At 41.4% G+C, this 20,688-nt stretch overlaps 1 protein-coding gene across 1 annotated transcript in view; it reads left to right on the plus strand.

Moving 5' to 3' along the window:
• The first annotated feature begins 2,435 nt into the window (after window positions 1–2,435).
• Window positions 2,436–20,688, plus strand: part of LOC122923878 (cytochrome P450 2G1-like) — a 34,615-nt gene continuing 16,362 nt past the window's right edge. Inside the window, exons 1-4 of the mRNA XM_044274728.1 lie at window positions 2,436–2,566; window positions 14,160–14,352; window positions 15,512–15,674; window positions 17,591–17,740. Coding sequence (XP_044130663.1) covers window positions 14,173–14,352; window positions 15,512–15,674; window positions 17,591–17,740 — 493 coding nt within the window. The 5' untranslated portion in view covers window positions 2,436–2,566; window positions 14,160–14,172. The remainder of the gene's footprint in view (window positions 2,567–14,159; window positions 14,353–15,511; window positions 15,675–17,590; window positions 17,741–20,688) is intronic.

Below are 20,688 nucleotides of genomic sequence, written 5' to 3' on the forward strand. Positions count from 1 at the left end.
TGATGCAATACAGATGTCACATAGATGTCATCCATATTTTTGGCGGATCTGTGTTTTGTGGACCGCAAAATACATACGGTCTTGTGCATGAGCCTTAACCCTGACACTTTAACCCTTAACCCTAACTTTTAACCCTGCAGATGCTGTGGTCAAATGTGACCACAGCATCTGGCTGCCCTAAAACACAGAAGCGTGTGCTTCCGGATGTGCTCCGACATCTCCCCCCCCCCCAGGATGGGGGGAGCCGGAATGTGTATGCGGCAGCCCTTGTCCTCCTGTGTGATAGGGGCTGCTGCATATTAGTTTTTATGGAGTCCCTGCCTGTGGCAGGGCTCTATAGGAACATAGTAAAATTCTTATTAACTCCAATGCTAATGTATTGGAGTCTATGAGACAAGAAATCTCATGATTGCTGGTTATAGATGAGTTATTATGAGAACTATTTAAAAACAAAAGTGTAAAAAAAAGTGTAAAAAAAATAAAAAATAAAATCACCCCCCTTTACCCAAAATGTAAATAAAGATATGTAAATAAAAAACACATGCCGCCACGTGCGAAAACACCCATACTATAAAAATATCTAAATATAGTGACATTTAGAAAAAAGTCTAAATGGCCGATTTGCCGTCGCTTCAGCTCCCGCCAAAAATTAAATAGAAAAAAGTTCAAAATAAATAAAAAAGTTATACACACCCCAAAATGGTATCATTGAAAATTTACAGATTGACCCGCAAACATTGAGCCCTCACATAGCTCCATACACATAACTGCAAAAAAGACCTAGAATGACCTGGAGAATAAAAATAACACGTCAGTTTTACAGCATTGGAAATACCATAAAACTGTGGAGGAATGGTGTTTTTTTTTTTCTAATTCCACAGCATTTGGAATTTATTTCCCACTTCCCACCGCTTTTTATGCAACCCTATATGGTGCCATTAGAAAGTGCATCTTGCCCCACAAAATACAAGCCCTCATACGACTATATGAATGAAAATATAAAAAAGTTATGGCTTTCCCAGTCATTAAAGGGTTAATAGGACGGTGTTTTTGGATGCAAAGATATATATATATAATATTTGCATTTTTTTTGCCCCCTAGGGGGCTAGAATATGTGATCTTCAGGTCACTTTGAGCTTACGTTGCCATCTGCTGGTCTTCACAAGGACCACAGCTCTGACATACTGGGTTTCTTCAGAGAGGCTTAGTGAATGAGAATAAAGGAACAGCATGATCCGATGTACGCCCAGGTTTTTAAAACAGCACAAACCGGGCAGCTATGGCGCTTGTGAGGGGCCACGGTATAGAAACTGAAGACTATCTCCATACATGTATTGTATTAAAGAAGTTTTACAAAAAAAAAAAATTAATCTCAAACATGGCACCCAAATGCTGTAAAATAAAAAATTATGTTATACTTATCTCTGCCTCTGTGCCACCGGTCCGTTCCTCCTGTCGCTGCTTGTTTACAGACTGCAGCGTTAACCTGCGCATATATACAGCACGTGACTGTTAGGCCCCTTTCACATGAGCGTGACGGATTAGGTCCGGAGCGTTCAGTGAAACTCGCACCATTTTGTAAGCAAGTTCAGTTAGTTTTGTCTGCAATTGCGTTCAGTTGTTGTTGAGTGCAATGCGTTTTGATGCATTTTTCACACGCGTTATAAAAAACGGAAGGTTTCCAAACAACATCAGAGATAAACGCATTGCATCAGCATTTGCTTCCAGATTTAATGCGGTTTTCACTGAATCCCCATTCACTTCTATGGGGCCAGGGCTGCGTGAAAAACGCAGAATATAGAACAGGCTGCGTTTTTCACGCAACGCAGAAGCGATGTGTGAAAAAAAATGCTCATGTACACAGACCCATTGAAATGAATGGGTCAGGATTCAGTTCAGGTGCTATGCGTTCACGTCACACATCTCATCAGACCTGTGGGGTGCAACAACAACCCCCCCCCCCCCCCCCCCTAAAGAGTTGCAAGTTTTTGCATGTGCATGTTGTGCGCCAAACTGTACTTTTATGATGCCAGGTGTCTGGCATACAGAGGTTAATAAATGTCCCTCTATAGGTGTGAGTCTTAAATGATTTCTTTCTATAGGCAATGATAATGTCTGTAAAGCCCTGGCCAATATGTAAGCGAATAAAATATCTAAATAACTAAATAAATAAAACAGATAAACAAACAAAATAAATAAATATTGTTGTATAAAGCAGGACCAAAAACAGCAATGAACCTTCCTAATGGCAAATATCAGAAGGCACTATCAGCCTCAGGAGCTTGTTTTTCAGGCTTTTTTTTCCCCTCTTAATGTTTTTTTCAGGATTTCCACATCCACAACGCTATAAAGCTTGGTGTGCCCTTCCCCATAGTAAGTGCTGGTCGCACTGCTGCCTGCAGGTTGTAGACATTTCCTAGAGAGCTGGAGGAACACCCCCTGCACTGTATACGGTGCTGCTTCCTGCTCATGTGGGGAGGGGGCAGACGACGGCCGGTGCCGCACCAAACAAGCCTGACACGTCCTGTTCACACCAGAGGGAAGACGCAGAGCCAGGACGGTCCGGGTGAGAACAAGTCCTCTGCACACTTCTTTCTTCCTCTGTCCTGACGACATTACAGCAGGGGCCCCCCGGGGGTCTCTGAGTCGCTGTTTCCGGGTCCTTCTCCTGCTGGACAGAAGCAAAACTGATCGTGCGATAAACCATCTGTGTCTCTGACCAGAGCTCCGGCACAGCGCTTCTGCCTTCCCTCACATAGGTGAATAGGAGAAGCAGGGGTCTTGGGGGTAGAGCTGCTGGGTCTTAGCAGACCCTCATCAGCTCTACCTGGTACAAAGATCCCAAAGAAGGCTGCTCTCCCCTGTAACAGGGGCTCCACTGTATGCCTCATTTACCGGGGAAATAGTGCAAAATACAAAATAAAGTGTGTCCCCCAGAGGTCTTTTAATGACCTTTTGGGGAATATACAGTGTGTATATATATATATATATATATATATATATATATATATATATATATATATCTATATATATATATATATATGTGATAAAAAATAATACCAATACAAAAAAAAGTGCAAAAAAAAATGTGACAAAATATATTGAAAAATTTGTAAAAAAATATATTAAAATGTTAAAAATTATAATAAATATAATGTATATTATAGAAAGTACTAAAAATAATAAAATGAAAGTAGAAGTAAAAAAAAAGCAAAGAAAGAAATAGTACAAAATACAAAAAAGTCAGTGTTCTCCAGAGGGGAAAAATATATATATTTAAAAAAAAAGGATAAAAAAGCAAATATTAAAATACAAATGAATAAAAAGAAAAATGTGCAAAAAAAAAAGGTGTCAGTGTCCCCAACTGCCCTCTAAGGGGATATAAGTAGAAAGAAATGATGTAAAAGAGAAACTTAATAAAAATAAAAAAGTGCAAAATAAAAAAAAGGGTCAGGGTCCCCCAGAGGTCTTTGAAAAGAAAATAAATAAAAAAATACATAAAAAGCAAAAAACTAAATACAAATAAAATACAAAAATAAAAACACCCTCCAATTCACCTGTAACTATACATATTATATATGAAATTGACCGATATAAAATAGCCAGTTTGCACATTTAAAGGGGTTATCCAATACTATAAACTGCCCCCCATAAGCCGGGACCCTCACAGGGAATATACTTACCTGGCTCCCCGCTCCTGGTCCCCGCATCGCGGGTAATGATAGGGAGTCTCGTCCCCGACACTGGATGTTTTCATCGGTGCACGGGGAAAAGCAGCAGCGGCGGTGCGGGGACCAGGAGTGGGGACCCAGGTAAGTATATTCCCTGTGAGGGGCCTGGCATATGGGAGGGCAGTTTATAGTATTGGATAACCCCTTTAACCTCTTCAGGAACCTGCCATTGTCTCATCATGGACAATGGGGGCATATTGCTAGGTATGCCCCCATTGTTTTATAGGTGTGGGTCCCAGCACTGGGACCAGCACCTATATTGAGAACGCAGCCCTGCAAGGTGGTGACTAGAGGATTCCGGTTTGGCCACCACCAAGCCAGCTCCCCATAGAAGTGAATGGGAGCGTATTCATTTTTATGGGGCCAACGGAAATAGCCGACCCTATCAGTAACCTCCCTTCTTGCTTGTGGGCCAATGAGAAGGCTGCAATGTCTTTGTCTGAGCTTAGCAACATCCCTAGCAACCAATAGGAAAGTTTCCTACCCCCTACTATATAAGAACCTCCCCAGCAGCCGTTTTCTGCAGTTTTTTGCAGTTGTGAGAGAGAGAGAGCAGTGACATTGCTGTGCTCTGTGCTTTACTGAGTCAATTACATTAGATAGCTCATATATACAGGTGAAACTCAAAAAATTTGAATATCGTACAAAGTTCAGTTATTTCAGTAATGCAACTTAAAAGGTGAAACTAACATATGAGACTCATTACAGGCAAAGCGAGATATTTCAAGCCTTTATTTGTTATAATTTGGATGATTATGGCTTACAGCTTACAATACCCCAAAGTCACAATTTTGAGGTACCCTTTGCTCAGGGGGTATGGACTAATTAGCTGACTAGAGTGTGACACTGAGCCTAGAATATTGAACCTTTTCACAAAATTCTAATTTTTAGCTGCATTAATGCAATTTCCTTTTAATTTGCATTACTGAAATAAATGGACTTTTGCACAATAGTACTAATTTTTCGAGTTTCACCTGTATATATAATACAGATAGTTAGTGGGAGATAGTCAGTGTAGGTTAGATAGTGATATAGTGTAGCTGATATGTTCTAGTGCAGGGTGTTAGGTAGTGTGATAGGAATTACTGTTTCTCTGCTGGCCATACATACATGCTACAGACATAGTGCTGTGATGTCACAACAATACTTAGTGCACCAATCAGTTATATGTACTCAGACCTGATAAAATGTAAAGTTGCATGTATTGCGCCAAAAATATGCGCATCATTAGTGCCGATTTTAGCAATCGCAAATATATTGGAGCACAGAGCTGTAATGTAAAATTACTTACAGTGATGAGGAGTCACGAAAGTTGCTGCCAACCATTTTCTCCAGTCTCAGGAAACTTCTAGCAGCTTGAAAAATGTAGCAAAAGTGAGCCACTCCTGTATTGCGCACACAACATGTGCATATTACATTGCCGATTTTCGTAATGAAGAATATAATGACTGGAGATCCCGAATTTGCGATTTTATGCCAATATTCGGCCAAAAATTTGCTAAATATTGCGTATTCGAATATTGCCTATGCTGCTCATCACTATTCCTCAGATGATGGCTCGGGGAAACCATTGTTTCTCCCTGAGGAAACAGACGGTCTTCTAAAGACCATAAGAGCCACTATGGACATTGAAGAGGTGAATGAAACCCACTCCATCCAGGATCAAATCTTCTAGGGGCTGGGGGAAAGAAGGAGAAGGGTCTTCCCAATCCATAACGACATTAAATCCCTTATAACCAAAGAGTGGAGGGGTCCTGAAAGGAGAACAGCTATGACTAATTCCTTTAGAAGGAAATATCCTTTTGCGGAGACTGAATCTAATCTGTGGGACAAAACACCAAAAATTGATGCCCCATCTACAAAAAATTCAAGATGGAGACTATAAAATCCACCATTAACTTACTCCCTCAGGACTGTTTAATGGCGACTATGGACTTCCAAAACGCTTACTATCACCCTCCGATATGTCAAAGTCATCAGAAGTATTTGAGAATAGCTGTCTTCATAGGAGATTAACTGCGCCATTTTCAGTTCAGAGCTCTCTCATTCTGACTCTCCTCGGCCCCAAGAATATTTTCAAAAATCATGTCAGAGGTCACAAAATACCTGCACCTAAAGGAGATTCTAATTGTACCATATCTGGATGACTTCCTGATTGCGTCACCCTCATCCCACCTTTTTCAAGTGCAAAAAATGTTTTACCACCCTGGGGTTGATTATAAACTTAAAAAAATCAGACCTATCTCCAGACGGAAGAAAGCTCTTCCTGGGAGTACTCTTTAGACTCTCGTCTGCTAATGTCTTTTCTACCCCTAGACAAACTGAATAATCTACTTCAGAAAGTCTCTCAGTTCTGCACCCAAAGGTCTGCCACCATAATGAATATCCCGTCCATCCTAGGCCTTCTGACGGCTGCAATGCCGTCGGTCAGATGGGATCAAAGTCACACGAGAATCCTTGAGGCCTTCCTTATATCCAAGAGAAGCGTGTTCTCATTCCCAATTCGGTAAAGAAATCACTTTAGTGGTGGAGAATAGAAAAGAACTTGCAGAAAGGGGTCTATTGGCGCCAGGAAAAACAGATGATCGTGACCACAGATGCCAGCAGTTCCGGATGGGGCGGTCATTCAGAAGGAAAAGTAGTTCAGGGCAGGTGGGGGAAAGATATGTTGCAATCTTCCTCCAATCTGAAAGAACTCTTGGCCATCTACAAAGTCATAGTCTCCCTTCACACTCCCTCATCTCCAAAACACATAAAAGTGTTATCGGACAACACCATGTCAGTAGCATACCTGAACAAACAGGGAGGGACCAGAAGCCGATCCCTAGGGGCAGTGTCTTGACACATTTTTCTTTGGGCAGAAAAGAATCTTGTTTTCTTAACAGCAGTTCATGAGGGGAGAGAACAATGTAAGGCCTCTTTCACACTACCGTATGGCTATTTCAGTGTTTTGAGGTCCGTTTTTTCACAGATCCGTTGTTCAGTTTTTTTTGTTTCCATTTTTCCATTCTGTTTTTCCGTATGGCATATACAGTATACAGTAATTACATAGAAATATTTGGGCTGGGCATAACATTTTCAATAGATGGTTCCGCAAAAACGAGACAGATACGGAAGACCTATGGATGCATTTCTGTATGTGTTCCGTTTTTTTTGCAGACCCATTGACTTGAATGGAGCCACGGAACGTGATTTGTGGGCAATAATAGGACATGTTTTATCTTTAAACGGAAATAAACGGAATGCATACGGAGTACATTCCGTTTTTTTGCAGTACCATTGAAATGAATGGTTCCATATACGGAATGCAAAAAACGGCCCACAAAACGGAAAAAAAAAGTGGTAGTGTGAAAGAGGCCTAATAGCGGACTCCCTCATAAAGGAGGGAGGATGAACGCTGAATTCTCTAATTTTTCAGCAGGCATCCCGGATCAAGGGACAACAGACAGACCAAAAAGTTTTGCTCCCTCTTCCGACAGGACCAGCTGTTATGGGTAGATGCTCTATCCCAGTGTTTCCCAACCAGTGTGCCTCCAGCTGTTGCAAAACTACAACTCCCAGCATGCCTGGACAGCCTTTGGCTGTGCGGGCATGCTGGGAGTTGTAGTTTTGCAACAGCTGGAGGCACACTGGTTGGGAAACACTGCTCTATCCTAACCATTCAGTTTGATTCCAAGAGCTCTAATGAAGGTGGAGGAAGGAGATCAAGTAATATTCATTGCTCCATTTTGGCCAAGGTCTTGGTTCCCCCTTCTGCTCAGGCTGTCTTCAGAAATATTCTGGACCTTTCCATCAACCCCAGACCTCCTCCAACAGGGTCTGGCTTTTCATCACAAGATAAACCCGCTCAACCTGACGGCCTGGTGGTTAAATGTCTCGCCTTGAGACAAAAAGGGTTGACTGATGCTGTAATTTCTACAATGATGTTGAGTCGAAAGCCTATAACATCTAGAATTTATTTAGAACCTGGAACGCTTTTCTGTCCTTTTCAAATAATCGCCTTCCTCCAGACATTCCCGAGATTCTAAGTTTCTTGCAGGCAGGATTGGATAAAGGTCTCCGAACTACAACGCTGTTTTTGCTGGACAGGTTTTTTTGACACCATGTCCCATTTGAAGCCCCCCTGATGCAACCCTAGAGTAGAAACTCCATAAAAGTGACCCCATCTAAGAAACTACACCCCTCAAGGTAATAAAAACTGATTTTAGAAACGTTGTTAACCCTTTAGGTGTTCCACAAGAGTTATTGGCAAATGGAGATGAAATTTCAGAATTTCAATTTTTGGGCAAATTTTCAATTTTAATAATTTTTTTCCAGTAACAAAGCAAGGGTTAACAGCCAAACACAACTCAGTATTTATGGCCCTGATTCTGTAGTTTACAGAAACACCCCATATGTGGTCGTAAACTGCTGTACGGGCACACGGCAGGGCGCAGAAGGAAAGGAATGCCATACAGTTTTTGCAAGGCAGATTTTGCTGGATTGCTTTTTTTGACACCATGTCCCATTTGAAGCCCACTTGATGCACCCTAGAGTACAAACTCCCAAAAAGTTACCCCATTTTAGAAACTACGGGATAGGGTGGAAGTTTTGTTGGTACTAGTTTAGGGTACATATGATTTTTGGTTGCTCTAAACTTCACTTTTTGTGAGGCAAGGTAACAAGAAATAGCTGTTTTGGTATTTTTATAGACCGGGTTGTCACGGACGCGGCGATACCTTATATGTATACTTTTTTTTATTTATGTATTTATTTATGTTTTACACAATGATTTCATTTTTGAAGCAAAAAAAATCATGTTTTAGTGTTTCCATAGTCTGAGAGCCATAATTATTTTCAGTTTTTGGGCGATGACATTGGGTAGGGTATGATTTTTGTGGGATGAGATGACGGTTTTATTGGCACTATTTTAGGGTGCGTGTGACTTTTTGATCGCTTGCTATTACACTTTTTGTGATGCAAGATGACAATTTTTTTTTATTTAGCACAGTTTTTATTTACATTTTTTTACGGTGTTCATCTGAGGGGTTAGTTCATGTGATATCTTTATAGAGCCAGTCGATACGGATGCGGCGATACCTAATATATATACTTTTTTTATTTATTTATGTAAGTTTTACACAATGATGTAATTTTTGAAGCAAAAAAAAAATCATGTTTTAGTGTTTCCATAGTCTGAGAACCATAATGTTTTCAGTTTTTGGGCGATAACCATGGGTAGGGTATGATTTTTTTTGGGATGAGATGACGGTTTTATTGGCACTATTTTAGGGTGCGTGTGACTTTTTGATGGCTTGCTATTACACTTTTTGTGATGTAAGGTGACAAAACATTGTTTATTTAGCACAGTTTTTATTTTAAAAAAATTACGGTGTTCATCAGAGGGGTTAGGTCATGTGATATTTTTATAGAGCCAGTCAATACGGACAGGGCGATACCTAATATGTATATATATATTTTTTTATATATCAATTTTACACAATAATATCATTTTTGAAACAAAAACTGATGTTTTAGTGTTTCCATATTCTGAGTCAAAGTTTATTTTTATTTTTTGGGCGATTGTGTCAGGTAGGGGCTCATTTTTTGCGGGATGAGGTGACGGTTAGACTTTTTGTGATGTAAGGTGACAAAAAAATGGTTTATTTAGCACAGTTTTTTTTTTTTTTTTACGATGTTCATATGAGGGGTTAGGTCATTTTTTTACCATTTTTTTTTACTTTATTTGGAGAAAATGATGTTTTTGTTTATTTTTACTTGAAACTTTTAATTTTTTGGGGGGAAAACTTTATTTTTTCAACTTTCTTTTCACTTTATTTTTTGTCCCTGTTTTGGACTTGAACTTTTGGGGGTCTAATCCTTTACAATGCATTCCAATACTTCTGTATTGGAATGCATTGGCTGTATGAGTAATACTGTGTGTATTACTCATACAGCTTCCGGCCTGTGAGATCCAGGGGGCTGGATCTCGCAGGCTCGTCACCGGAAGGCAGCACAATGCCTTCCTTAGGAATCACGCTGCCTTCCATGCCATCGGGTCCCCCCTACAGCAGCATGGGGACCCGATGGCACCGCCACACGCCGCCACCGCAATAGGTAAAAGCCGCAAACCACAGGTCTGAATTGACCTGCGGTTTGCGGCGATCACCGACATGGGGGGCGCATTTAGCCGAGGTGCCTGCTCAATGATTTGAGCAGGCACCGGCTTCCGATTACCGCCCGCTGTGTGGCGGTGATCAGAAATACACAGGGCGGCGTACAGGTACACCCTGTGTCCTTAAGTACCAGGACATAAGGGCGTACCTGTACGCCCTGTGTCCTGAAGAGGTTAAGGGGTTAAAGGGATTCTGTCGCCAGATTTAACCCTCTTAAGCTAGCTGACTTTAGCGATGTGCTAATGTCAGCTAATCCTAACTAGCCTATTCCTACTTTTATCTATGCCCCGTTAATCCAGAAATCTAACTCTTAGAATATGCTAATTAGCCTCTGGGAGCAGGGGGGCGTTGTTCCTGCTCCTAGAGGCTCTGTCCACCTTTGTCGCCTCCCTCCAGGTCCTGTCGCATCTGTCTGCCAGCCCTGGGCTCTGGTGAAATCTCGCGCCGTTCAGCATTCAGCGCAGGCTCGGTGAGGGAAAGACGCTCGCAGGCTGCCAGCTTCCTCACTGCGTCTGCGCCGAATGCTGAATGGCACTAGATTTCACCAGAGCACAGGGCTGGCAGACAGATGCGAGCGCTGCCTGGGCCTGTCAATCAGGACTTAGAGGGAGGCGACAAAGGTGGGAGAACAGAGCCTCTAGAACCAGGAACAACGCCCCCCTGCTCCTAGAGGCTAATTAGCATATTATAAAAGTTAGATTTCTGGCGTAACGGAGGCATAGATAAAAATAGGAATAGGCTAGTTAGGTTTAGCTGACATTAGCACATCTCTAATGTCAGCTAGCTTAATAGGGCTAAATCTGGTGACAGAATCCCTTTAACCCCTTAAATGTACGGCGCTGGTGGATGTGACTTAAGGACCAGTGCCGTACATGTATGCTGGACTGATCGGGCGGGTACAGGAGCTGCGCCCGCCCCATCAGGTCCCCACGCTGTAGTGGCGGGGACCCGATGGCAGAGAAGGCAAGCCCGATGCCTTTTATAGGGACAAAAATGAAAAGTCCAAAAAAAAGGGGTTTTCATAATAAAAAAATGAAAGTTTCAATAAATTATTTATTTTTAAATAATTCACAAAAAAACTGTAAAAAAAATTGGAAAAAAAAAGAAAGCCAGACATATTTGGTATTGCCTCGTCCGTAACGACTGGCTCTACAAAACTATTACATGATTCACCCCCTCATCTGAACGCCGTAGAAGAAATAAAAACTGTGTTGAAACAATAGTTTTTTTTGTCACCTAACATCACAAAAAGTGCATATGCCCCCTAAAATAGTACCAATCAAACCATCAGCTAATCCCGCAAAAAATTTGTACCTACATAAAACAATCGGGCAAAAAAATAAAAAATAAACTATGGCTCTCAAAATATGGAGAGACTAAAACATGTTTCAAATATGCTTTTATTGTGTTAAAAGTGAAAAAAAGATAAAAAGTTGATATATTAGGTATCGCCGTGTCTGTAATAACCAGGTCTATTAAAATATCACATGAACTAACCCCTCTTATTAACACCGTAAAAAACTGTGTAAAAAGCAATTTTCAACTTATATCACAAAAAGTATAATACCAAGCGATCAAATAGTCATACGCACCCCAAAATTATACCAATCAAACTATCATCTTATCCTGCAAACAGTGAGCCCCTACATAAGACAGGCGCCCAAAAGATAAAAAAATATATGGATTTCAGAATATGGAGACAATAAAAAATATTTATATTTTTTAAATGCTTTATTATGTACAACTGAAACAAACTACCAAAAAAAGTAGTAATATTTGGTATTGTCATGTCTGTAACAACCTGCTGTATAAAAATAGCACATGCGCTAACCTGTCAGATGAACTTTGTAAAAAGCAAAAAATAAAAACTGTGTCAAAACAGCTATTTTTGTTACCTTGCCTCACAAAATGTGTAATATAGAGCAACCAAAAATTATATGTACCCTAAAATGGTACCAACAAAACTGCCACCTTTTCCCATAGTTTCCAAAATGGGGTCACTTTTTTGGAGTTTCTACTCTAGGGGTGCATCAGGGGGTCTTCAAATGTAACATGGCAACTTAAAATTATACCAGTGAAATCTGCCTTCCAAAAACCATACGGCGCTCCTTTCCTTCTGCGCCCTGCTGTGTGCCCATACAGCAGTTTACAACCACATATGGGGTATTCTGTAAACTACAGAATCAGGGTAATAAATATTGAGTTTTGTTTGGCTGTTAACCTTTGCCTTGTTAGCGGAAAAAAATTATTAAAATGGAAAATCTGCCAAAACAGTGAAATTCTGAAATTTCATCTACATTTTCCTTTAATTCTTGTGGAACACCTAAAGGGTTAACAAAGTTTGTAAAATCAGTTTTGAATACTTTAAGGGGTGTAGTTTCTAAAATAGGGCAATTTATGGTTGGTTTCTATTATGTGAGCCTCACAAAGTGACTTCAGACCTGAACTGGTCCTGAAAAATTGACAAAACAATCTCAGAATGGCTTGGATAAGTAAAAGCATTTTAAAGTTATCACCACATAAAGTGCTACATGTCAGATTTGTAAAAAATGGCCTGGTCCTTAAGGTGAAAAATGTCAGAGTCCTGAAGGGGTTAAGACCGATCAGAAGTACAGAAAACAAAACTGTGATGTGAACATGGCCTGGCAAATTGTTCCATAATCATGTACGTTAAGTCTAATAATTAATGCTACCAGGCTGTGGGGGGCGCTGTTGCCTTATTTCTTCCTATATGCAGCTGAAGATCGTAACTGTAGCAGAGGCAATGCGATACAGATCATGTTATGTACAGAATTAAATGGACGGTGTCTTCTCACTTCTGCAGCTGCTGATCTTCATTTAGTAGAATATCGTGCATCCAATAAAATGAAGATCAACACCGCACCATCCACTGTGTCTCTATATGGCACCTCTGAGGATACTGCCCTTTGGACCGGCGGTGATACAGTCGGGTTGAGGACCGCATGGCTTTAATTAATAAAGACCGCATGGTATATAGTCGGTCTTCATTGATAATGGCCGCGCGGCCATTAAAGGTGTTTTCCAGGCTTTTACTATTGATGACCGAACCTCAGGATAGGTCATCAATATCAGATCAGCGGGGGTCCGACACTCGGTGCTCCCCGGCGATCAGCTGTATGAGGAAACGGCGCACATGCCTTCTCCCTTCTCTCTCTCTGTCCGTTGCTGCTGTCTATGGTCTTTGCTATAGGCAGCAGCAGTGAGCAGGAAGAGAGACGGGAGACGGCATGTGCATACCTTGTGCGCCTGTCACGGATGATGTTGCAGAAAGCTGGAACTTATAAATAAACATCCGACTGGCTTGATCCCAAACTACAGAGCATATGGGTGAGCCCTATAAAACCCCTAGAGCTCTCCCTGACTGCTATGCCCATGCAAGGGTCTCTATGGTAGACGATTGCATACCCACGTACCTAATACTGTGTGACACCTGAAAACCCTATAATATTGAGGGGACACAACCACCGGCTCCCTGCACTTAATACGGACGGAGCCAGGGTCACCTAGAATAAAGCGAGCAAGGAAATATCTGAGGAAACAACAGCAGCAGTGAACACTTCATCCAGGAAGTAGTATAAACCGCAAAGTGAGGCAGTATGGGAGGGGAATATAAAGGGAGAAAATTAGTCTAAATAGGTGACACCTGGGAGAAGGAAAGGAGATGACAAAGTGAAACCAAAACAAAGAACGTCATGCAAGAGGTAGAGAAGAACGTCTGCCAGACCTTCTCACAGAACTGTCGGTGACAGCGTCTTCCCTTCATACAGCTGATCGGTGGGGGTGCCGGGTGTCAGACCCCAGCCAATCTGATACTAATGACCTATCCTGAGGACAGGTCATCATTAGTAAAAGTCCGGACATCCACTTTAACAATGAAGACTAATTATGCAAGGTGGTCTTCATTAGTTAAATGAAAAGAAGCTTCAGATGATTGGCCTCGCGCTTCATGACCTCAGCATGTGGCAACCCGACCGTTTTACAGCCACACCTTGTGGTTGTACCCTGATGCAACTTGCTGCGTTAATATACAGATGAGATGTAAGTGTAATGGTCATGTATGTCCTTATGTGTCTTTTCTACATTCTAATATGTTAGCGTGCATATCACTATACCCTTATAGTGAGAAGTGTAGTGTAGTGATGTCATCTTGTCTGTATAAATCTAGCAGGCTGGACAGGCAGGTGTAAAGGTCACAGGGTGTAGGGAACACTCCTATATGCAGTGACTATAATATTTTTCTCTAACATCGCAGGTTTAGATTCACAATGGAGCTGGGAGTTTCAGGGACGCTTCTCCTCGCAGTCTTCGTCAGCCTTATCTTGTATTTCTTCACATGGAGGAGGAATCTGAAAAAGAAAAATCTGCCCCCCGGACCACCACCACTGCCCATACTGGGCACCCTGCTGCATGTGAGCACTAAAGAAATGCCCCAGTCTTTGATGAAGGTGAGTTATCAGGACTGCGTTACGATGGCCACGTTTCCAAATCCACACCATAGTCGTCCTGTTGCTGATTTGTACCTGCATACCTCAGAGGCAGACTATGCAGAGAAATGCAGCTGCATCCCCCTCCTCCCTGTATTCTTTTTACAGCTGACAAATTCTTTAGCCAATGAACTTTTTTTTTTTTTTACTACGATAAGATATATTACAAACTTTTATGTATTCACATGTACTACAGGGCAGGGGGTGCAAATACCCAGGGATTGAGACTGATTGTGGGTTTGGGTGTGGGGGCACAACAACACATAGCATTACATTAGGGTCTCTTCACATGGGCAGTTAATCTGCCTGTAACTAGCACTGATCGATGATATAGTAAATAGTTTACTTTGGTTTTCATATTACAGTTTTCATATTACAATTATCAAGATGGTTCGAAGAGAATGATTGTTCATGCAGTTGTCCTTCCTCTCGTGCAGTGAATATTATTGTCAGCAGCTAAATATTGTTAACCCATTGCACACCATGCACAACGCCTAAGAAAATGCTTTGGTTACAGCACCACACTTGTCCATAGGTTGCATGTGGCATTGCAGCTCAGCCCCATTTATTCCAATAGAGCTGATCCGCAGTTCCACACACAACCTTTAGACAGGTGTGGTGCTGTTTCTGCAGCAAAGCCGCCATGTTTTCTAATCCTATACAATCCCTTTAAAGGGGTGATGTCATTGAGAAAAGCCATTGTCATTAATTAGAGAATCAGAAATGCTGTCACCTCTCCTGACGTTGCAGTAACTGCTTGTGTTTCCCATATAATATCAATTCTGGAGCATCTATTCATATGACTCTATATTGTGTCATTTCTGCTCCATTTTATGAATAAATTACTAGCGGTTTGCAGTGAAGGTCCAGATGGGTGTTACCAGCTGGGTGTGTTTGCTTGCACAGTTTGACACACTCCCAACTGGACCTTCATTACAAACTGCTAGCAATTCATTCATAACTTCTATCTATCTAGTTCTACTTCTATCTATGTTTTCATAAAAAAAATAAAAAATTTGCATATGTTGCTGTCCGCGTCTCTTCTGGCTCCGTACCCATTCTAAGGACGTGTGAATGGACCCTTAATGTAATTTTTATTTTATATATGTTTCTCTTCCAGCTGAGTGAGACCTATGGGCCGGTGTTCATCATCTATCTGTCCAGTGCACCCGCTGTGGTCTTGGTTGGCTATGATTGTGTGAAAGAGGCTTTGATAGACAATGGGGATATGTTCAGTGTTAGAGGGCCTTCAGTATTTGGTGATCTACTCTTCAAGGGTTATGGTAAGTAAACACATGATTTTATTGTATATAGAGCCAACCTATTCTGCGAATTGTACAGAGGCTGCCATTATTCCTATTGGTTCCTGTCTCCATTTGGGCTCACATTCCAAATTAACCTATGAGTATGGTTTTGTCGCCTGAGAAAACTGGAGAACATGGAGAAAACCCATGCAAACACAGGTCATCAATATTTTAGCACTGCAGAAGCGCTTTAAGACCCGTAGGTCTAGTGCATTGTGAAAAACTTCCATTCTGCCCCCAATAGTCTGTACCCAAAGGAAACACGCATCAAAATAAGTAACACATTTTGAGTTGGTAAATTAATTAATGTATCTTCATAACGGTTACATTTTACTGATACAGAGCTCTACATTTTCCATATCTGCAGTAAAATGTTTTAAATGTTCTGGCTATCTACTGCCACCACTAGAGGGAGCTCAGTAGCTTTCTGCATCTGTTATAGGTTGAACTCAATAACAAAAACAGTACACAGTACAGTTGCAAGAAAAAGTATGTGAACCCTTTGGAATGATATGGATTTCTGCACAAATTGGTCATAAAATGTTATCTGATCTTCATCTAAGTCACAACAATAGACAATCACAGTCTGCTTAAACTAATAACACACAAAGAATTAAATGTTACCATGTTTTTATTGAACACACTATGTAAACATTCACAGTGCAGGTGGAAAAAGTATGTGAACCCTTGGATTTAATAACTGATTGAACCTCCTTTGGCAGCAATAACTTCAACCAAACGTTTCCTGTAGTTGCAGATCAGACGGGCACAACGGTCAGGAGTAATTCTTGGCCATTCATCTTTACAGAACTGTTTCAGTTCAGCAATATTCTTGGGATGTCTGGTGTGAATCGCTCTCTTGAGGTCATGCCACAGCATCTCAATCGGGTTGAGGTCAGGACTCTGACTGGGCCACTCCAGAAGGCGGATTTTCTTCTGTTTAAGGCATTCTGTTGTTGATTTACTTCTATGCTTTGGGTCGTTGTCCTGTTGCAACACCCATCTCCTGTTGAGCTTCAGCTGGTGGACAGATGGCCTTAAGTTCTCCTGCAAAATGTCTTGATAAACTTGGGAATTCATTTTTCCTTAGATGATAGGAATCCGTCCAGGCCCTGACGCAGCAAAGCAGCCCCAAACCATGATGCTACCACCACCATACTTCACAGTTGGGGTGAGGTTTTGATGTTGGTGTGCTGTGCCTCTTTTTCTCCACACATAGTGTTGTGTGTTTCTTCCAAACAACTCAACTTTGGTTTCATCTGTCCACAGAATATGTTGCCAGTACTGCTGTGGAACATCCAGGTGCTCTTGTACAAACTGTAAACATGCAGCAATGTTTTTTTTGACAGCAGTGGCTTCTACTGTGGTATCCTCCCATGAAATCCATTCTTGCTTGGTGTTTTACGTATCGTAGATTCGCTAACAGGGATGTTGGCATATGCCAGAGACTTTTGTAAGTCTTTAGCTGACACTCTAGGATTCTTCTTCACCTCATTGAGCAGTCTGCGCTGTGCTCTTGCAGTCATCTTTACAGGACGGCCACTCCTAGGGAGAGTAGCAGCAATGCTGAACTTTATCCATTTATATAAAATTTGTCTTACCATGGACTGATGAACAGCAAGGCTTTTGGAGATACTTTTATAACCCTTTCCAGCTTTATGCAAGTCAACAAGTCATTTCAATGGATCCACAAAAAATGCAGACAGCACACCGTATGTCCGTTCCATAGCCCCACAAAAAAAATAGAACATGTCCTATTCTTGTCCGTTTTAGGCATTGTTACAATGGATCCGCAAAAAAACCCTGATGTCATCAGTTTTTTTTTTTTGCGGACAGCAAAACACATACTGTCGTTTGCATTTAGCCTTACAATGTTTATTGCTGTTTATTCTCAGGAGTGATATTAACTAATGGCGAGAGATGGAAACAGCTGCGCAGGTTTTCTCTCACTACTCTGAGAAATTTTGGTATGGGGAAGAGGAGCATTGAAGAACGTATACAAGAGGAGGCGCGTTACTTGGCGGAAGAGATTAGGAAGAATGAAGGTCAGCACATATATACAGATCAATAGCTTGTTACATGTCCAGCAAAAATAGATGAATGGGAGATGTGACTTTGAAAGGTTTGAGTCTCCTAATGGAGGTTTGAGCTGCACGCTGGTGATTTGGTTTAGCTCTGTTGCTGTGTTCCTTCTTAAAATGGTTCTACAAGAGTAGAAAACAAAAAAACAAGAAAAACATTCTTCTTCCAAAAATAGTGCCACACCAATCTATGGGTTGTGTCTGGTATTGCAGCCTAGCTCTGCCCTAACCCAATGCCAAACTCAAACTGTGGACAGGTGTAACGTTGTTTTCATGTTTTTTTTTTCTAATCCCTTAAAAATAACAGGCTACACTGAAATCTAAAAATGTTGAACATAGCATTTTACATTACATGGGACAGGGCTGGCCCCGCATTTACATTGGCCTTCATCACAGTGGACCACCTTAAAAGGGTATTCCGATGGGTTAACGTTATCCCCTATCCTACTGCTGGGACCCCCACCGATTATGAGACCAGGGTCCCGTACCCCCTGCAGCTCCCCCGAACAAAATGTAGCGGCCGGTCGCACATGCGGGTCGCTGCGTCATTCATTTCTATGGGAGTTCCAGAGGTAATGGAGCGCTGTACTCGGCTATCTCGTGAATTCCCATAGGAATGAATGGGGCCACTGCCCGCATGTGCAACCGACCGCTCTGTTCTTTTCAGTGGAGCTGCAGGGGTTACCGGCCCCAGTTCTTGTGAGAGGTAGGTCCTCCACTGATCTAAGGACTCATGCATACTGCCGTTCCCTGGCCATGCCCTTATTGCAGCACGCAAACAATATACGGGCACAGGACATTTGTGCACCGCATCACGGATGCGGATCCATTTTGCGGTGCGGACGGATCACGGACCTATTAAAGTTGAATGGGACTGGATCCGTCTGCGGCAGCCGCACGGATGTTGCCCGTGCATTGGGGACCACACATTGTGGTCCCCAATATACAGAACGGCCGTGTGCATGAGCCCTAATACTTATCCTCCTATCCTGTGAATAGAGGATAACTTTAACCAACTGGAATACCCTTTTAAAGGAAAATGTTTTCTGCCAGTTAAAACTAGATAGTAAAACATATCCCTTTTTCCTAATCTGTTTTTATTTACTGATTACAGATTGTTTTATTCTATTTCTTGAACATGATTGTGGAGGCGGCCATCTTGCCTGAGCTGTTCTTAATAGCATTTAAAGAGTTGCTTTATGGCCGCCCCATGGGCCATAGACACAATGAATAGGAAGGGACCTCATTGAATTCTATGGGAGAGTTTTTCTAGGCATGCTCTGTGACACATTACCATATCATGACATGCTTACATGGGCCTTACATGACATGCTTACATGGGCCTTTGGGTGATAGCATCACAGTGGACCAGCTTAAGCCAAGTTCATTTCTCCAAACATCGGTAGCAGTTCCATGGCAAAATCCGCATGTTACATGCCAATGTTGCAGAAAATTGCGCTATGGATTCACTGCAGATTTCTGCAGAATAAAGTGAACTCGATAGGCTGAAAAATCCACAGCGCGCTTGATTTTCTGTAACATGTGGATCAGGTTTTTAAAACTTTAACCAGTTATTTTGTAATATAAATGTGAATAACAAATTTTATTTTCTTGTCATTTAAAAAAAAAAAAATATATAATATATATATTTATTTTGTTTTACCCTCCCATTCGAGATGATCAAATCAATACTAAAATTCGGAAATTAAAGCTGAATTTTTCAATAAGTTCTGACTTCAATGAATGCAAATTTAGTGATTTGATTAAGGCTAGGTCTACACGACGACATTTGTCGCACCAATGTCACGCGACAGTTTTTATAATGATAGTCTATGGTGTAGCACTGCGAGATGCGACATGCTGTGACTGCGATGCGACAGTCGCAAAAAATCAATTTGGAATGGATTTTTCTGCAACTGTCACGTCCGCAGTCGCAGCATGGCCCATGTTGCAGTGCGACACCATAGACTATCATAAAAATTGTCGTGCGACAAGTAAATTCGCGCGACACATGTTGCAGTGTAGTTGTGCCCTATGTGTCGCGCGACTTACAGTTGTGTTCAAAATTATTCAACCCCCAATGCTGTAAAGGGTTTTAGGGAATTTAGTGTACATTTTTAATTGTGTTCAGAATGAAATCTTACAAGGACTTTTTAAAGAACCAAATGCAACTAAAATTACATCAATTGTTTTTGTAATACAGTATTACATATTTTTTTTGTGATTTCTTCATTGACACAATTATTCAACCCCTTAAAGACTACCACTCTTAAGAACAGAGGTTCATTCAAGTGTTTTCGATCAGGTATTGAAAACACCTGTGGATGTCAAGGATCAGCAATCAAGCATAATAAGCACCAATTAGGCAGATTTAAAAGGACTGTGATACTCAGCTCCTTCTAGACATTTACTGGTGTGTTTACAAACATGGTGAAGTCAAGAGAATGGTCCAGGAAGACAAGAGAAGAGGTGATTTCTCTTCACAGGAAGGGCAATGGCTATAAGAAGATTGCAAATATGTTAAACATACCAAGAGACACCATAGGAAGCATCATTCGCAAATTCAAGGCAAAGGGCACTGTTGAGAACGCTACCTGGTGGCAGAAAGAAGATGCTGACTTCGACTGCTGTGCGCTACCTGACGCGCAAAGTGGAGAAAAGTCACTGTGTGACTGCTGAGGAACTGAAAAAAGATTTGTCAGATGTGGGTACTGAAGTTTCAGCTCAGACAATAAGGCACACACTGCGTAATAAAGGCCTCCATGCCAGAACTCCCAGGCTGTCTCCAAAGAATAAGAAGAGTCGACTGCAGTATGCCAAAAGTCATGTGGACAAATCACAAAAGTTTTGGGATAGTGTTCTGTGGACTGATGAAACAAAATTTCATGATTTTCCTATTACATGACGTAAAG

The sequence above is a fragment of the Bufo gargarizans genome, unplaced genomic scaffold (assembly GCF_014858855.1).
Source record: "Bufo gargarizans isolate SCDJY-AF-19 unplaced genomic scaffold, ASM1485885v1 original_scaffold_2032_pilon, whole genome shotgun sequence".
NCBI classification, from domain to species: Eukaryota; Metazoa; Chordata; class Amphibia; order Anura; family Bufonidae; genus Bufo; species Bufo gargarizans.